The sequence below is a fragment of the Myiozetetes cayanensis genome, unplaced genomic scaffold (genome assembly GCF_022539395.1).
Source record: "Myiozetetes cayanensis isolate MyiCay16 unplaced genomic scaffold, myiCay2020 scf31, whole genome shotgun sequence".
Classification (NCBI taxonomy): Eukaryota; Metazoa; Chordata; class Aves; order Passeriformes; family Tyrannidae; genus Myiozetetes; species Myiozetetes cayanensis.
This window is the reverse complement of record NW_026087533.1, coordinates 6,742,771-6,757,911: the sequence shown is the minus strand read 5'-3', so window position 1 is coordinate 6,757,911 and position 15,141 is coordinate 6,742,771. Positions and strand designations below refer to the sequence as shown.

Sequence of the window (15,141 nt, the reverse complement as noted above, 5' to 3'; positions counted from 1 at the left end):
CTGCCATTTTCCCCCTCAATTTAAGGCCTTGAAATGGTGTCAAAGAAGGGGGTTTCCTCGCTTTAATCCTTCAAATAATGGAAAAGGAGGTTTGTCAATTCAAAGCCCTTTTCCCCCTTTTTGATGCACTGGGGAGGGACTGGGATGCATTGGGAGGGTCTGGGGAAGGACCGAGGGGACTAGGAAAAACTGGACTCAGATTTTAACAATGTTTTTATTTAGTTCCAGAATTCCTCAGTGTTGGGGTCCCCACCTGGTTTGGGGTCCTCCATCTCAAATGCCCCAATCTGGGGGGACCTCCACCTCATTAGCAACCTCCATTAACAAGGCCGGGGAGGTAGGAGTGTACTGGGGGGGAAAGGGGGCCTGGATCTCCCTTTCTTCCAGTGCCCCTCTCCCCAAACCAATGTGGTTCAAACTCATTTCACAGAAATTTGTGGGCAATTTCACTGAAATTGGGAAAAATTGACATGGTGGGGAATCCCACAATATGGGGCTGTGCCACCCCCATACTCAGGAGACCCCACCCCTATGACATCACTCCGTGGTGGGGAGGGACCGGCGGGACCCGCGGCGGCTCCTCAGGAGGAGGCGGAGCTGTGGGGGAGGGAGGGGTCAGTGGGATCCCCAAATCCCAGTGTTTGACACCAGAAGAGAGGGGTGTCACCTGAAGGTCCTGGGACTCCGCAGTTTCAGGGATTGTGAAAATGGGAAGGGTGAATCAGCAGGATTTGGGGGTAAAGCAGTGGGATTTAGGGAGTAAAAGAGCAGGATTTGGGGTAAAAAGGAGGATTTTGAGGTGAGCGGCAGGATTTTGGGGCAAAGTAGCAGGATTTCACAAAATATGCTAAGTTGGAAGGGACCAACAAAGATCATCTGGTCCAGTTCCTGGCTCTGTTCAAGAGGAGAGATCCCAACAATCACACCATGTCCTTTAGAGCGTTGTCCAAACTCTGTTTGCACTCTGTCAGCCTTGGGGCTGTGACCACTGTCCTGGAGAGCCTGATCAGTGCCCGATCACCCTCTGGGGGAAGAATCTTTACCCGATATCCAGCTTAAACCTTCCCTAGAACAACTCCAGCCATTCCCTTGGGTCCTGTCACTGGTCACAGAAGAGACTGGTACCTGCCCTCCTCCATGAGGATGTTAAACAGCCCAGTGAGGTCTGATCTCAGTCTGAACAAACCAAGTGCCCTCAGCTGCTCCTCATAAAGCTTCACCTCCAGACCCTTTCTCATCCCTGTGGCCTTCTTTGGATGTTCTCCTTACTTAGTGTCTTTTCTATATTGTGGTGTCCAAGACTGCCCCCAGGACTTGAGGTAAGGCCACCCAAGTACAGAGCAGAGCAGGACAATCCTCCCTTGACTGGTTGGTGATGCTTTGCCTGATGCCCCCTAGGACACGGTTGGCCCTCCTGTCTGCCAGGGCAGTGCTGACTCATGGCCATCGACCAGGACCCCCAGGTCCCTTCCCTCAGCTGTCTCGAGCCTCTCATTCCCCAGTCTATACACAAAGCCAGGGTTGCCCCGTCTCAGGTGCAGAATCCGGCACTTGCCCTTGTTAAACTTCACACAGTTGGCGATTGCCCATCTCTTTAATTTGTCAAGATGTCTCTGCGGGGCCTCCCTGCCCTTGAGTGACTCAATAGCTCCTCCAATTCAATGTTATCTGCAAACTTAATTAGTCTCCCTTCCACTCCTGCATCCAAGTCATTGATGAAGATGTTGAAGACCACAGGACCCAAGATGGAGCCCTGTGGAACCCCACTAGTGACAGGTCACAGCCTGATGTCACCCCAGTCACCGTCACCCTCTGCCTGACCCATGAGCCAACTCCTCATCCGCCACATGATGTCTTTATCCAGCTGTGGGCTGGACAGTTCATTCAGAAGGATCCTGGGAGAGATCGTGTCATAAACTTTACTGAAATCCAAAAGGATTACATCTCCTGGCTTTCCTAGATCAACTAAGTGGGTTACCCTGTCATAGAAGGAAATGAAGTTCAACAAGCAGGACTTTCCCCTCATGAAGCTGTGCTGGCTGTGACCAATGAGAGGTAAAGCAATGGGATTTGGGGTACAAAAGCAGGATTTTGGGGCATAGCAATGGGATTTTGGGATACAATAGCAGGATTTGGGGTAAAACAGAGGGATTTGGGGTAAAAGAGTGGGATTTTGGGATTCCAGGAGTGATTTGCGGCATTTCCTCCCCACCAACGGGAGGTTTTTGGATGCAGCAGGGTGCTGGGGGGGTGCTGGGTGTGGGGGCAGGGATCCAGGGGTCCCACCTGGTCTCCGGGGGGCCCAGGGGGCAGCAGCCCTTGAGGCAGGTCATGTTCCAGGTTCCGGGCACTGGGGTCAGCCCCCCAGGCCAGGAGCAGCCGCACGAGGGGCTCCTGGCTGGGGGTTCCGGGCAGTGCTGCTGCCATGTGCAGGGGCGTGTTTCCATGGGCCTGGGGGACAGGAAGGGCTCAGGGCACCTCCAAATTACCCTCTAGCCCCCTGAGAGGTACCTCAGAGACTCTCAAGACCTGACACGTCCAGACCCCCCCACCAGCCCCTCCACAGACACCCCAAAGCCCCCCAGGGCCCTTTTGATCCCCTTGAACCTCCCAAAGTCCCCTCTACCCCCGCCAGAGCCCCCCACAGACACCAACCCCCCCCATCCCCCAGAGCCCATCTAAGCACTGGGGGAACACCAGAGCCCCCCATAGTGCCCCACATACACCTCTGATCGCCCCACTTAGGGCCCCCCATAGAGCACCTCAGAGCTCCCTCCAGCCCCACAATCCCCTCGAACCCCTCCAAGCCCCCCAGACCTTCATATTGACCAGGCGTGGGGCCATGCCGGGCTGGCGCAGCAGTAGGTGGGCCAGGGCCAGGTTGCCACCCTGCACGGCCAGGTGTAGGGCTGTCAGGCTGCTTTTGGTGTCCTGGGAGGGAGACAGGAGTCGAGGAGGTCCCACAGGGAGACCCACCCGCCCTGCAACTTTCCCCTGACCCCCTCAGACCTCAGTGCCTGGGAGCTCAGGTCTACCCAGCCCATGGGGACCTTGAGGCAGGACACAGTGGTCTTTGAAGGGTGGCACAGGGGCCTGGGCATGCACCCAGGGGGTCTGAGGGACACCTGGACATCTGGGGGACACCTGTGTATCCTGGGGGTGTCCATACCTGGCTGCTGCTGTCTGCTCCCATGTGCAGCAGCAGTTCGACACAGCGGAGTCGGTCCTGGAGGGTGGGAATGGGGGATCCCCCCACAGGGGCCCCTGCGGGGGTAGTGCCCCCCCGCAGTGAAGCATTGTGGGCTAGGACAGCGCAGTGCAGGGGTGTCTGGCCTGGGGAGGGGAACAAAGGGGGTCAGGATGGGCCATCCCCAAATAGAGTCCCCCTGGAATTGGAAATAATGCCAGGGACTCCCCAAAGTACACACATCCCCAGACGCTCCCCCATCAACTGGGACCCCCAAACTGGGGACCCTCAGCACCACAAAACAGCTATGTCTCCACCATGAACCTCCGCAATAGGTACAAAAAAAAATGGGGATTCCCAAGGATCCCCAACTCCCCTATGTTGAGGTCCCCTCAAGTGGGACTCCCTGAAGATACCCTGAAATTGTGGACTCCTCAGATGCCCTAAATCAGGAACACCTTAACCCCCGCCAAATGTAGACCCCTCAACTGAACCCCCCTGGTCTCTCCCAGAGAAGGACTCCAGGATTTCCCAAGAGCCCCCCTCACCCCAAACTCAGGGACCCACCCTGAGCCCCTCCCCCTCCCTGGGCCCCCCAAATTTACTGACCCTCAAAGTTTCTGGCCTCCACGTTGACAGGGACTCCCGAGGACATCATGGCCTGGAAAGGTGGGGGGAGAGATCTGGGGTCCCCCTGCACACTTGGGACCCCTCTGGGCGGATTGTGGAGTCTACCCTGGGGGTCTGGGTTCCCTCCTGGACACCTGGGACCCCTCTGGGCCAGTTCTGGGGGCTCACAGACACATGGGACCCTTTTGAGGGGTTTTGAGGTCCACAATAGCAGGGCATCAGATGCCTGGGTCCTACTGAAGTGATTCTGGGGTCCCCCATGGGGGTTTTGTGGTCCCAGATAGACACCTGGGATCTCCCTGGGCTGCTTTTGAGGTTCCACAGGACACCTGAGTCCTTTAGGGGCCTGTTTTCGGTTCCGCCCCAAGGGTTAGGGTCCCTCCTGGACACCTGAGATGCCCCAGGGCAAGTTTTGGGGTCCCCCTGGGTCCCCTTTGGGAGGATTCTGGGGTCCCTTCTGGTTGCCTAGGCCCTGCAGGGCTTGGGGTTGCACTTGGAGGATTCGAAGGAGCCCCGAAGGGGGTTTGGGGTGGTACATGGAGGATTTGCGGTCTCACCTGTAGGATTTGGGGGTGTGGGGCCTACACATACAGGATTTGGGGTTCTCACCTAGAGGATTTCACAGGATTTGGAGTCTCACCTGAAGGATTTGGAGTCTGGGGTCTCACCTGGAGGACTTTGGGGCCCAGGGAAGGGAGTGTTGGGGGTCTCGCCTGTAGGATTTTGGGGAGCCCAGGGAGGGGTTTGGGGTCTCACCTGGAGAATTTCAGGGTGTCCATAGGCTGCTGCCAGGTGCAGGGCCGTCCGGCCCCTGTGGTCAGCGGCATCGGGATCGGCCCCCAGAACCAGCAGGTCCCGCACAATTCCCGGAGCCGCTGCTGCCGCTGCCACCAGCAGCGGGGTCTGGGAGGGCAGAAGGAGGCATCATGGGGACCTGAGGGAATCTTGGGGGGAGGTCAGGGGGTCTTGGGGGTAAAAGAGGTGTCTGTGGGGGTCTGGTGGAGGAAAAGGAAGGGTCAGTGGGGTCTGGGGGAGTCAGGGGTGGTACGGAAAACCCAGCACCCCAACCCACAAATTATCACCCTGGTGCACTTTTACTGTTCTGCCCCCCTTATTACCCTCTGTTATTAATTGCTCCTTCATTAGCCCTTTAGTGGCCTCTAATTACCCCCATTATTAATTACCCCTTTTTCCCCCCATCACTCACCCATCCCCCCCATTATTAGGCTATGACAGAACCCTGTGATTAATAACCCCAGAATTAACTACCCCACCCCCATAATTAATTATCCCCATAACCCTCTGATCATGCCATAATTGCCCTTTTACCCCCGCCATCCCCTTATTGCCCCACGAGGACCCATTAAGTGCCCCCATAGCCCCTGTCTTACCCCTTGTGCTGCCCCCTCACCTTTCCCAGGTGCTCCCGCATCTCAAGCCCTCCCAGATCCCGCAGAGCCTCAGCTGCAGCCCGGGCAGGCGCTCGCAGCCCCCCTGCACAGAGCACGTGCAGCAGCCTGAGGGTAGAGCGGGATTAGACGGAACTCTCTTGACCCTCAGACACCCCCCCCCGGGGACCTGTCACCCTGGGGCTCTTCCCAGCACTCCACAACTGCCCCTGGGGGATTCCCAGCACTCCACAACTGCCCCTGGGGGCTTCCCAGCACCCTTCTTGCCCCACTGACTCCACCATTGACACCCCAATTACCTCACCATGATTCCCCCAGTAGCCCACTGTTGCCCCCCTTGGCCCCCCCAGTGAACTCCTCGTTGACCCTCCTATTTACCCCCCATTCACCCCACATTGATCCCCCCATATTGACCCCAGGTGACTGACCTCCTCATTTCCCCCCCTTTGGTCTCCCCTTGTCCTCTCCATGGGCCCCATTGACACCCCACTGACCCCTCCCCCGGCTTCCCATGTCTCCCCCACTGGCTCCCCCAGTGACTCCCCATTTGCTTCCCCATTGACTTTTCCGCTGTCCCTCCTACTGACCCAAATAACCTCCACGAACCTCGCCACTGCCCTCATTGTGCCCAGGCCATTGACCCCCCCCCATGGAGAACCCCCACATCCCCCATGACTCCTGTACCCCCGGCCCCCACGGTCCCCCCTTACGTGTCCCCCTCCTCGTCCTGCCACAGCAGCTCCCAGGGGTCTTGGCCCCACAGCGCAGCGCGGGCAACCGCTAGTTCCCGGGGGTCAAGATCAGGGTCTGGGGTCTCCCTCCCCATCGGGGGGCCCCCAAATTCCCTTCCTGGCATGGGGGGGTGGGTCCAGGCAGGGCCAGGGGTAGCAGCAGCCTTGGGGGGGGAAACAGAGATCAAGAGGGGAGGGTCTGGTCCCAGTTACCCCTCAGGGCTCCAGGGACCCCCCAAATCCTGCTCCAGTAACCCTCACATTTTCCCCCCACTTCCCTCCCTTTGCCCTATCCAGCTGCCCCCATTTTCCCCATCTCCCACACTGCTCCTCCATTGCCCCCTATGGCCCTCCTATTTGCCCCATTCCCCCTCATTTCCTCCCATTCCCTCCCACTGCCCTCCTTAACCCTCCCATTGCCCCCATTTAACTCCCCATTGCCCCCGATTCCCCCATCTGCCTTCCTTTGCCTCCAGTTTCCCCCCCCATTTCTGTCATTGCCCCCACATTGCCCCTCATTTCCCCCCATTGACCCCCATTTAGCCCATTGCCCCCCATTTAACTCCCAGTTGTGAACCCCATTTCCCTCCCATTGCCCCCTCTGACCTCCCTCTCACCTGAAAACCCCCCAGACCATGGGCCCCTTCCCCATGGGCCCCTGCCGGGCTGCTGGGGGGGGACACAGGGGGGACCCCACAAGGCTTGGGGGTCACTAGACGGGGTCTGGGCCAGGGGGCACCTAAGGGAAGACCAGGTGTGAGTGGAGAGACATAGGGGAGGGCTTGGAGTTGATTGGGAAGGATTGGGGAGGACCTGGCAGTGCAATGGGGGGCAAAGTGGGCAACATGGGGAGGATCTGGGAGGCACAAGGGGGGATTGGGGGGCAATGGGGGGCATGGGAGGGTGGCAATTGGGGCCACAGGAGGGGAGTGGGAGGGCAATGAGTGGTATTTCGGGGGGCACCGGGGGGGTCAGAAGTCACTCACCATCCGCGGGGTGTGGAGGGGGCACAGCCAAACCCTGGAGAGCAGAGGGGACAGTGAGGGGGTCAGCGAGGGGAGGGGGAGGAGGGTGTCACCTGGAGGAAGGGTGTGACTCACCGGGGATCTTGCCCCTTCCCCGCTCTGCTGCTGCCGCAGCTCCTTCAGCAGTTGCTTTACCGTCTGGGGGGGGGCTGCGCGTGGGGGACCTGAGAGGGGCAAGGAGAGGTTTGGGGGGTTACCCGAGTGACTGGGAGACCCTTAAAACTCCTGAGATCTCCCCTGAACCCCTGAGACCCCGCCAAATTCCCAGGACCGCTCCAGACGCCTGGTGATCCCCCCCGAACTCCTGAGACACCTCCCCCAAAACCCCCGTGTGCCATCCGAACTCCCGGCCAAACCCCACCCCGACTCCCGGGACTCCTCAAACCCACGGAATGCCCCTGTCGTGAAGTCACGGGGATACCCACTGCGTCACCGCCCGCCCCCGCTGGCCCCGCCGCTGCGGGATCCCCCTCAACCCCGCCGGGAGAATCCGGCAGAGGGGACACGGAAATTCCCGCCCCCCGCTTAAAGGGCCAGTGTGTGTGTGTGTGCGCGTGTGTCCCTCCCGGTCTCTTTAAGAGCAAGTATTCCCCTCCTCGGTTCTTAAAGGGCCAATGTTCCCTAAAAGTAGCTCTTAAAGGGCCAATGCCGCCTAAATGAGGGTCTTAAAGGGCCAGTGTCCCCTAAAGGAGGGTCTTAAAGGGCCAGGTGTCTTAAAGGGCCAGCACCCCCACCCAGAGTCTTAAAGGGCCAGCGTCCCCTAAAAACGAGTCTTAAAGGGCCCGCGCCCTCCCCTGCTCCAACCTTACCTCTGTGAGGCCGCATTCCGCGGGGTCCCGGGGGCAAATGGGGCCGGGGCGGGCGCAGGGGCCGTTTTGGGGGGGGCGAGGGGGAGGCCCCGCCCCGGAGGGAAATGCCACCAAAACGCCCGCGGTGTCACTGTTGAGATGAGTGACACGGGGCGGAGCTTCGGGGACCCCGTGGGACCCAATCGAAGGGGGCCGGGGGCAACTGGCCGGGGGCCGGGAGGGGAGTCCCAGGAAGGTACCTTAGCTGTTCCCATGTGACGTCATCGGCACCTACTAGGGACGACAACGCCGGGGGGTTCCCTAGGGTCCCCCTCAGCCCCTCAGTCATTTTGCGGAGGATCTCTGCCCTGTTTATGGGGCCTCTGACCAATTTGGAGGTGGGGGCTCTGTCCCCCCAGACCCAGCAGACTACGAGACTCACCGAGACCACGAAGACCTCCAAGACCAAATAAAGGCTGGTGCCTTTGTTTGGGGGGAGGATGACACACTCCGGGAGGGGGGGGGGGGTCCCCAGGACCTCGAGTTGGGGAAGGTGTTACTGCTCCCCCTGTGCCCCAGTTTTGTGGGGCATGTTTCCCCACACTCCGCAGTCTAAGGGTGACTTAGTGGAGTGCAGTGCAGACCCCATGAGACAAACAGCAAGAAAAAAATAGGGAGAGGGAGCCTGATCAAAGTAGACATGGAAGGAAACTTGAAAATGCAAAAAGGAATAAGATGGTCAAGAGAGAACTAAAAAGAGCAAGCTACAATAGCAGTGTGTATATATAAGCAAAATCTTAAAGCCAAGGGATTAATAGAGGAAAAGAGACAGCAAACAAGACAAAAGTAGATAGCAAACTCAAATTTTTAAAGCTAAGGAACTGAGAGAAATTAATTAAAAAATATCAACAGCAAACTAAAATAAAGGCAGACAGAAATTTAAAAAAAAAAAAAACCAAACAAAAAAAACCAACCCCACCTTAAACTTTCTGACACATGACAGGACATCTTCAGAAATTTTGCTTGTGAAAGCGAAAACATAAATGTGCAGCTACTGATTTGCATGTGTGTCTTAGCAATCAAAAGTTAGCCCAGAAAACTGACGAATGTGAAGAGTATGTACCTCAGTCTTCATATGGTAATCTCTGATCTGCCTTCAAACACAGTACTTCTGAATTTGGTGGTCTTAAAGACAACAGAGTAGTACAGTTGTCCAGATTTCTCATTACTGCAGTTTATTTTTTGTGATCTTACTTCACTACTGAAAGAAAACTGAGTCCATGTTACCCTGAAAGCCTATAGGACATGTCACCAATGTTTGTGCCTCTAATTATCTAGCTGGCCATTGTGGGTCAGACAAATACAGTAGAAAATAAAAATCAATTGTACACACAAAGTGGACATTATTGATGAATAGGAATAAAAAGGCCTTGATCTTCAGAGAATATTTCCACGATTGAATGATTAACGATTACTGCGACATTTGACCCTAAACAAGAAAACACAATATAGTCATTAGAACTTTTGGGGGATGTTTTGCAGCAAACCTGCTTGTTAAGTTGTTATTTGACTGCAATACCATTTTGAAGGAGGTAATGCATTCCAGAACATGGTGTGCAAACCATTAAATGTTTGCCTTAACATTTAGCTTTTACAGAGCAAGTAAAGTAGTTCAGTCTTACTGAACACTTGGGGTTTTCAAACGTATCTGCTTCAGCATCTTTGCAGGAGCTGGGGGGATGGGAGATGTCTGTGGACCACTTCAGCAGACTTAGATGACTTTTTAGCAATAAAAGAAAAATGTTTAGAAACATACTTTAAATACTCCATAGAAAAGACTTTTGTTTAGAATCCTAGAAATGGCTGGCTGTAGACTGCTAGTTTGCCAAAATGATTAAGTACTTCTAGGCAAGCTGCCATTTAACTATAAAATCGGACATGACCTATTGACTGATCCTCAGCACCAAAATTAAAATATAATGATTAGCTTTTTAGAGTGCTCAGCAGAGGAAGTTTATTCATCCTTCGCAGGACATTTGAAACAGGAATACGCTTTTGCAGAGCACTGATGAGAATCACCTAAAAGAACATTATAGTCCTGTATACTTCTTAACTCATAATGGTCCTAGCAGTGGAGTTACTCATTAATACCAGGCTGTGTCCTTGGCCATTGCACTGCTAATGCCGCCTCCAGAAAAATTTACTCACATGGATGGAAGATGGCAGTGGTTCTGACTTTTTATTGGACGTCGCAGATGTTTAGTTTTACACATTTTTGTAAAGAAAGGTATGTTTTAATTTTAATTTTCTTCTCTTTAAAAAATGTCTAACTTGTCTATTTGTATACTGATTTGCAAGAGTATTTTCATGTTTAGAAGGCTGCCTTTACATGATGTTCCCTCTATGGTCCTCAGTATTGTGACCAGAAGACTCCAACTTCCTTCTGATTTCTTAACAATTATTTTTGAGGGTGAAAATTAATCCCATTTGAACAGAAAAAGCTATGTTAAACCACGTTTTTCCTAAAAAATACTGAAAGAAAGTTACTATTCTCCTTTTCAGTATAACTGAAATCTGTTGAATTGCACTGTACGTACAATGAAAAGGAAAATCTGCAGATGTACTGCTTATACCCAGATATAATGCTGGTAAAGAATTTTTGTATAAATCCTGTATTTTTCAAAGAATTGTGGCCAAATATAGTAACTCTTGACACTTAGACCCTTATTCACTATTTCAAATGCAGGTGTCATCGAATAGAGGAAACGAGACCAATTATGCTGATTCTATTTATTTATCATGGACGTTTGCAAACAAAGAGCAAATGTCTGTCTGCACAAAATTGTATGCTTAAATATATTTTTTAAATTAACAAAGACATTTTAGTGAGATACTTTATTCCCTCTTGAGTTCCTTTGTATAATCAATTTCCACTTCAGCTGTGATGTGAGACTTGGAACATCCAAAACAGAGGACCAGGAAATATTCCCATACCTTCATAAGTGTCTTAAATATAACATACTGCTCTTACATTGCTATCATGTGATGGTTCAAATGGATCACTAATGCTCTTAAAATCCTGCTACAAGTCAAGGTCCATTAGTTTCCACTGATCTGATGCAGACTGAGGGTGCTTAATACCTCATAGTAATGTGCTTATCAGGATGTCTTTTAAAGTCGACATGGGCAGATGATGCAGTTTTCCATCTTGTAGATGAGAGAAAATAATACCCAGATTATCACTGAGCAGTTGTTCAAGTTGCCAAGGTTACCATGTAAGCCACGATAGTTTTGCCCAGTATCACTTTTTTCGTAATGCGTTAAGGAAGGAATGCAGCTTTTATGATGTTTTATACTTTTTTGCTCTCATACATTTTAGTGTTCAGATGGCAGAATAACCATGGGAGACTGGAATTTCCTTGGAGGCATTTTAGAAGAGGTCCACATCCATTCTACTATTATCGGAAAGATTTGGCTAACGATCCTCTTCATATTTCGAATGCTTGTCCTCGGAGTGGCAACCGAAGATGTCTGGAACGATGAGCAATCAGAATTTATATGCAATACTGAGCAACCTGGTTGCAGAAATGTGTGTTATGATGAGGCCTTTCCCATCTCTCTCATAAGATACTGGGTCTTGCAAGTTATATTTGTGTCTTCCCCTTCCTTGGTGTATATGGGTCATGCCTTATACAGACTAAGAGCCTTGGAAAAAGAGAGGCAAAAACAGAAAGCTCAGGTAAGGGTGGAACTTGAAAGCACCGAATTAGAAATGACTAAAGATCGTAAAAGGCTGGAGAGAGAACTCCGGCAATTGGATCAAAGAAAGCTAAATAAAGCCCCCCTGAGAGGCTCTTTGCTCTGCACTTACGTGATACATATTTTCACAAGATCTGCAGTGGAAGTCAGCTTTATGATTGGGCAGTATCTTCTTTATGGCTTTCATCTAGATCCCCTTTATAAATGTCAGAGACATCCATGTCCAAACACAGTTGACTGCTTTGTATCTAGACCAACAGAAAAGACAGTCTTTATATTATTCATGCAATCAATAGCGACTGTATCATTGCTTTTAAATATCCTGGAAATTATCCACTTAGGATTACGAAAAATTAAAATGGGACTCTGTGAGCAGAATAAAAACAAGGACGACTCTGACAAATTCCACATAAACACGTCTAAGAAATACTCTGTGATACCGCAGTCTTCTTTTGGAATATCCACCACCCCTCAGAAAACTCTTCCTTGTGCACTTAGCAGTTATACCTTTTTTATGGAAAAGCAAACTGACACTACTCTCTACCCAGTTCTAATTTCTCCCTCTATGTTTCAGTCTGTGCAAAACAATCACACAGAAAGCAGCAGTAATTACACCCATTGCAATCAGGAAAATAAATTGCCAAAGAAGAGGCCAACTACAAATGCTTTAGAAAATCAGACTCAAAATGTCAGCATGAATAATAACGAGGGTTTTCTTGGCGAGCTTGGGACTGAAGTGCATGATGCACAAAAAGAGGCTGAAAAGGAACATTTCCTTGTTGTTACTCAGAATGCAGATATGGCTTCAAACATGTGTTTGAGAAGCTTTACTGACATGCCATCTCAAACTTCACTGCAACCCAATACAATTTTTCCTTGTACCAGTTTTAGGCGGCAGCATGGAATTGGTTTGTCTTGGAACTGCTCAGCAACGGTTGAGAGTGCAGGAGCTTCAACAAATTCTCTTCCAAAGACCAGCAACACAGGACAAAGCAGTTTCAGTGCAAACAACGCCCAAACTCCTCCTTACAATACTGACATAAAAAATTTTAGCCGACCAGACACTCCTGACTCTACAGAGGTGAGCTCAGAATCTACACAAAGTAGAAACTTGAATAGTCCTAAGCTTTACTCTCTGTCTAGGCAACTGTCACTGTCAAGTAATGCCAGCAGCAGGCGTGCCCCCACTGATCTTCAAATATAGTGGGATTTAACCCATCAGTGTTGGAATAATTACTGAACAAGGAGACATAAGAAGACGTGTGTAAGGGTAGCTAAATCATTCAACTTTACCCAGCTTTTTCACACAGATAAAAAAGTCGTGTAACCCTTTGAATGGTAGCTAAGTAACTTTTAAACAGTCTCTTCTTTTGTAATGAAAATGTGGCATAGACCTCAGTGTATAAATTTCTACACTCCTTCCAGCTAAAAAGGAGAACATACATCCTCTAAGTCCACATATGAAAAGTCTGGCATGACTTTTTTTAAGTGAATAAAAGTAGAAGAAAAAATTTACAGTCTAACAATATATTTTGCAGAGACCAGTAAATGAAATTAGGCTAAAGGTGGCACTGGCGCTCTCAGGAGAACTTATTGGTAAACATGTTTCCACTTAGTCTGAGAATTCAGACTTTTCATAGCTGTCTGAAAGCAGAATGTCAGACATATCCCACTCTTCAAACTGGGTTAAATACAAAAAGAACAAAACATTCGATATACAGATCACCCGTTCTTTGACTCTGTGGTACACTTTTTTTTCAGTGTATCACCACTGACTTCCTCAGCAGAAAAATCAAAGTGAATTTCTTTTACTATTAGAGTTCAATACACTATTACATTTTTAAAGCATTGTGAATTGCAAACAAGCTATGAGCTTTAATTTTGACATTTTGCATAACACTAATAAGATAGCAATTTTTTTAAAATCAGAAAAAAAGTTACTGAAATTTATTAATCAGAAATTTTGAATTTCGCAAAACAGAAGGCTTACTATGGAAAATAGAAAAAAACCCCAAAAAACAATAACACAAAACAACCAAAAAAAAGAGAGAGAGAAAAAAAGTAAATACAGTAGTACATTCCTGCTTTCATTTACAATTACAAAAGGCATATCAAAGGTTTATCAAATTGTAAAACTATTCCCTTTCTGTTGTCTTTCCCTCAAATTCTGAAACTTTTAAATCAAACAAAGCTTATACTTGTTTAGAAGGAGCATTTTTGTTTATGCTTTTTTTGGGGGTAATAAAACATTAAGGACATTCATTCACTTGCTGCTCTGGTCCATACGGTGTAAGGAAAGTTCCAAGAATACCTTGAATTAGTAAAGGAGACAAAGATGAACAAAATACTGTTACATTTATAATAGAGCTTTCTGTGTATGAAATACATTTACTTGAGTCACACAGAACTGACAGGTTGTAAATACTTGGTGAGGTGGTCACAGCTGAGATGCATTAGTGTATACACGTGGGTTTTTTACTAGTGGATGTAACTTACTGTACATACACTGGAAAAATATTTTATGGCAAGTATCATCATGATGTTACAGCATAATGAAACTCTTAAGGTGTGCATGGTCACTGTGCTTACCAGACAGTCATGCTTCAGACTGGCTGAAAAGCTGTACAATACTAGAAAAAAGGAGCCAGAAAACCTAAAAAGCTCTTTTGGCCCTGTCCACGTACGAAACACACATCAGTGCTATTACAACTATTCACTGTTTCTTTCAGCAGGTATCCTTTTCACCTCTTATATCATTCTCTGTGTGTACATAAATACAGCCCTACATAATCCTGTCTGCAGTGTAAAATTTAACATTGTGTAATACACTGGAATGCACATAAATGTATAGCCTGATTTAGGTCAGTTAATACTGCTACTTTAACTCTTTATTGGCTTTAACTCCTGCATTTCTTGATGCATAAGATTCTGTGGGCGGTAACTGCTGATGCTTGTTTTGCATTTAATGTCTGTAATAAAAAAGCTTAGTATTTAATGCACTCTGCTCCCACTGCCAAATAATAGAAAGTTAGCATTTAGATGTTTACACAGGGGATATGACCTTTGCATTTCTGTTCTTCAAGATGAGTTACAAAAGATTTTGGTTTTCTGCTGCTGAGAGCAGAATTTTGTTAACTTTTTTCCTCTGGACAAGGGTCAAATATTTCATTTCATCACAGCACCTTGCCAATAGAAAAGTGTAACTTAATTCTAGTGCAAACTGAAGACACTGCAGAAGAGCACAGAGAAGAAGTGTGAAAAGACTCTTAACATCCCAGATCCAAGATCATTTGGCTGTTTCTTTTTTTTTTTTTTTTCACTTCTATAATAAACAGATTTTACCTGTCAGTAGATACCAGAGACTTTCACAAAAATAAACAGGTATAACTACTTCCGTGTTTTTTTAAGCAGGCTAAGGCAAATGACTTTCCTTATGATGCAAAGATTTCACCACGTATCACTCTTTGGAGCCCCTCCGGTGTGCACCTATGCAGCTGCTGCTTGCTGCAACTTTCCCCTCCTGTGATTGTCCTGCTCTGGTCTGCCCTGAGGCTTCACCTTCAATATTGTGGCAGTTTTGGTCACTGTAATACAAGAAAGATATTAAGCCAT

General features: G+C 49.3%; 2 protein-coding genes and 1 long non-coding RNA gene across 3 annotated transcripts; 1 reads left to right on the top strand and 2 right to left on the bottom strand.

Moving 5' to 3' along the window:
• Window positions 1-200: 200 nt before the first annotated feature.
• Window positions 201-6,684, bottom strand: LOC126645796 (NF-kappa-B inhibitor delta-like). Its single transcript, XM_050326592.1, has 9 exons — window positions 6,575-6,684; window positions 5,937-6,121; window positions 5,229-5,334; window positions 4,574-4,720; window positions 3,797-3,848; window positions 3,170-3,333; window positions 2,818-2,931; window positions 2,287-2,451; window positions 201-597 (listed from the first exon to the last, which is right to left on the bottom strand). Exons 2-9 carry the CDS (start codon window positions 6,080-6,082, stop codon window positions 538-540), a joined length of 954 nt encoding a protein of 317 aa, XP_050182549.1. The 5' UTR covers window positions 6,083-6,121; window positions 6,575-6,684; the 3' UTR covers window positions 201-537.
• Window positions 6,685-6,802: 118 nt separating this feature from the next.
• On the bottom strand, window positions 6,803-7,455 carry LOC126645797 (uncharacterized). The gene is made up of 3 exons (XR_007630160.1): window positions 7,408-7,455; window positions 7,058-7,146; window positions 6,803-6,977 (listed from the first exon to the last, which is right to left on the bottom strand). It is a non-coding gene; the product is annotated as an uncharacterized LOC126645797 (long non-coding RNA).
• A 3,715-nt stretch (window positions 7,456-11,170) lies between these two features.
• On the top strand, window positions 11,171-12,733 carry GJA9 (gap junction protein alpha 9). The gene has a single exon (XM_050326437.1). It carries the CDS (start codon window positions 11,171-11,173, stop codon window positions 12,731-12,733), a length of 1,563 nt encoding a protein of 520 aa, XP_050182394.1.
• The last annotated feature ends 2,408 nt before the right edge of the window (window positions 12,734-15,141 follow it).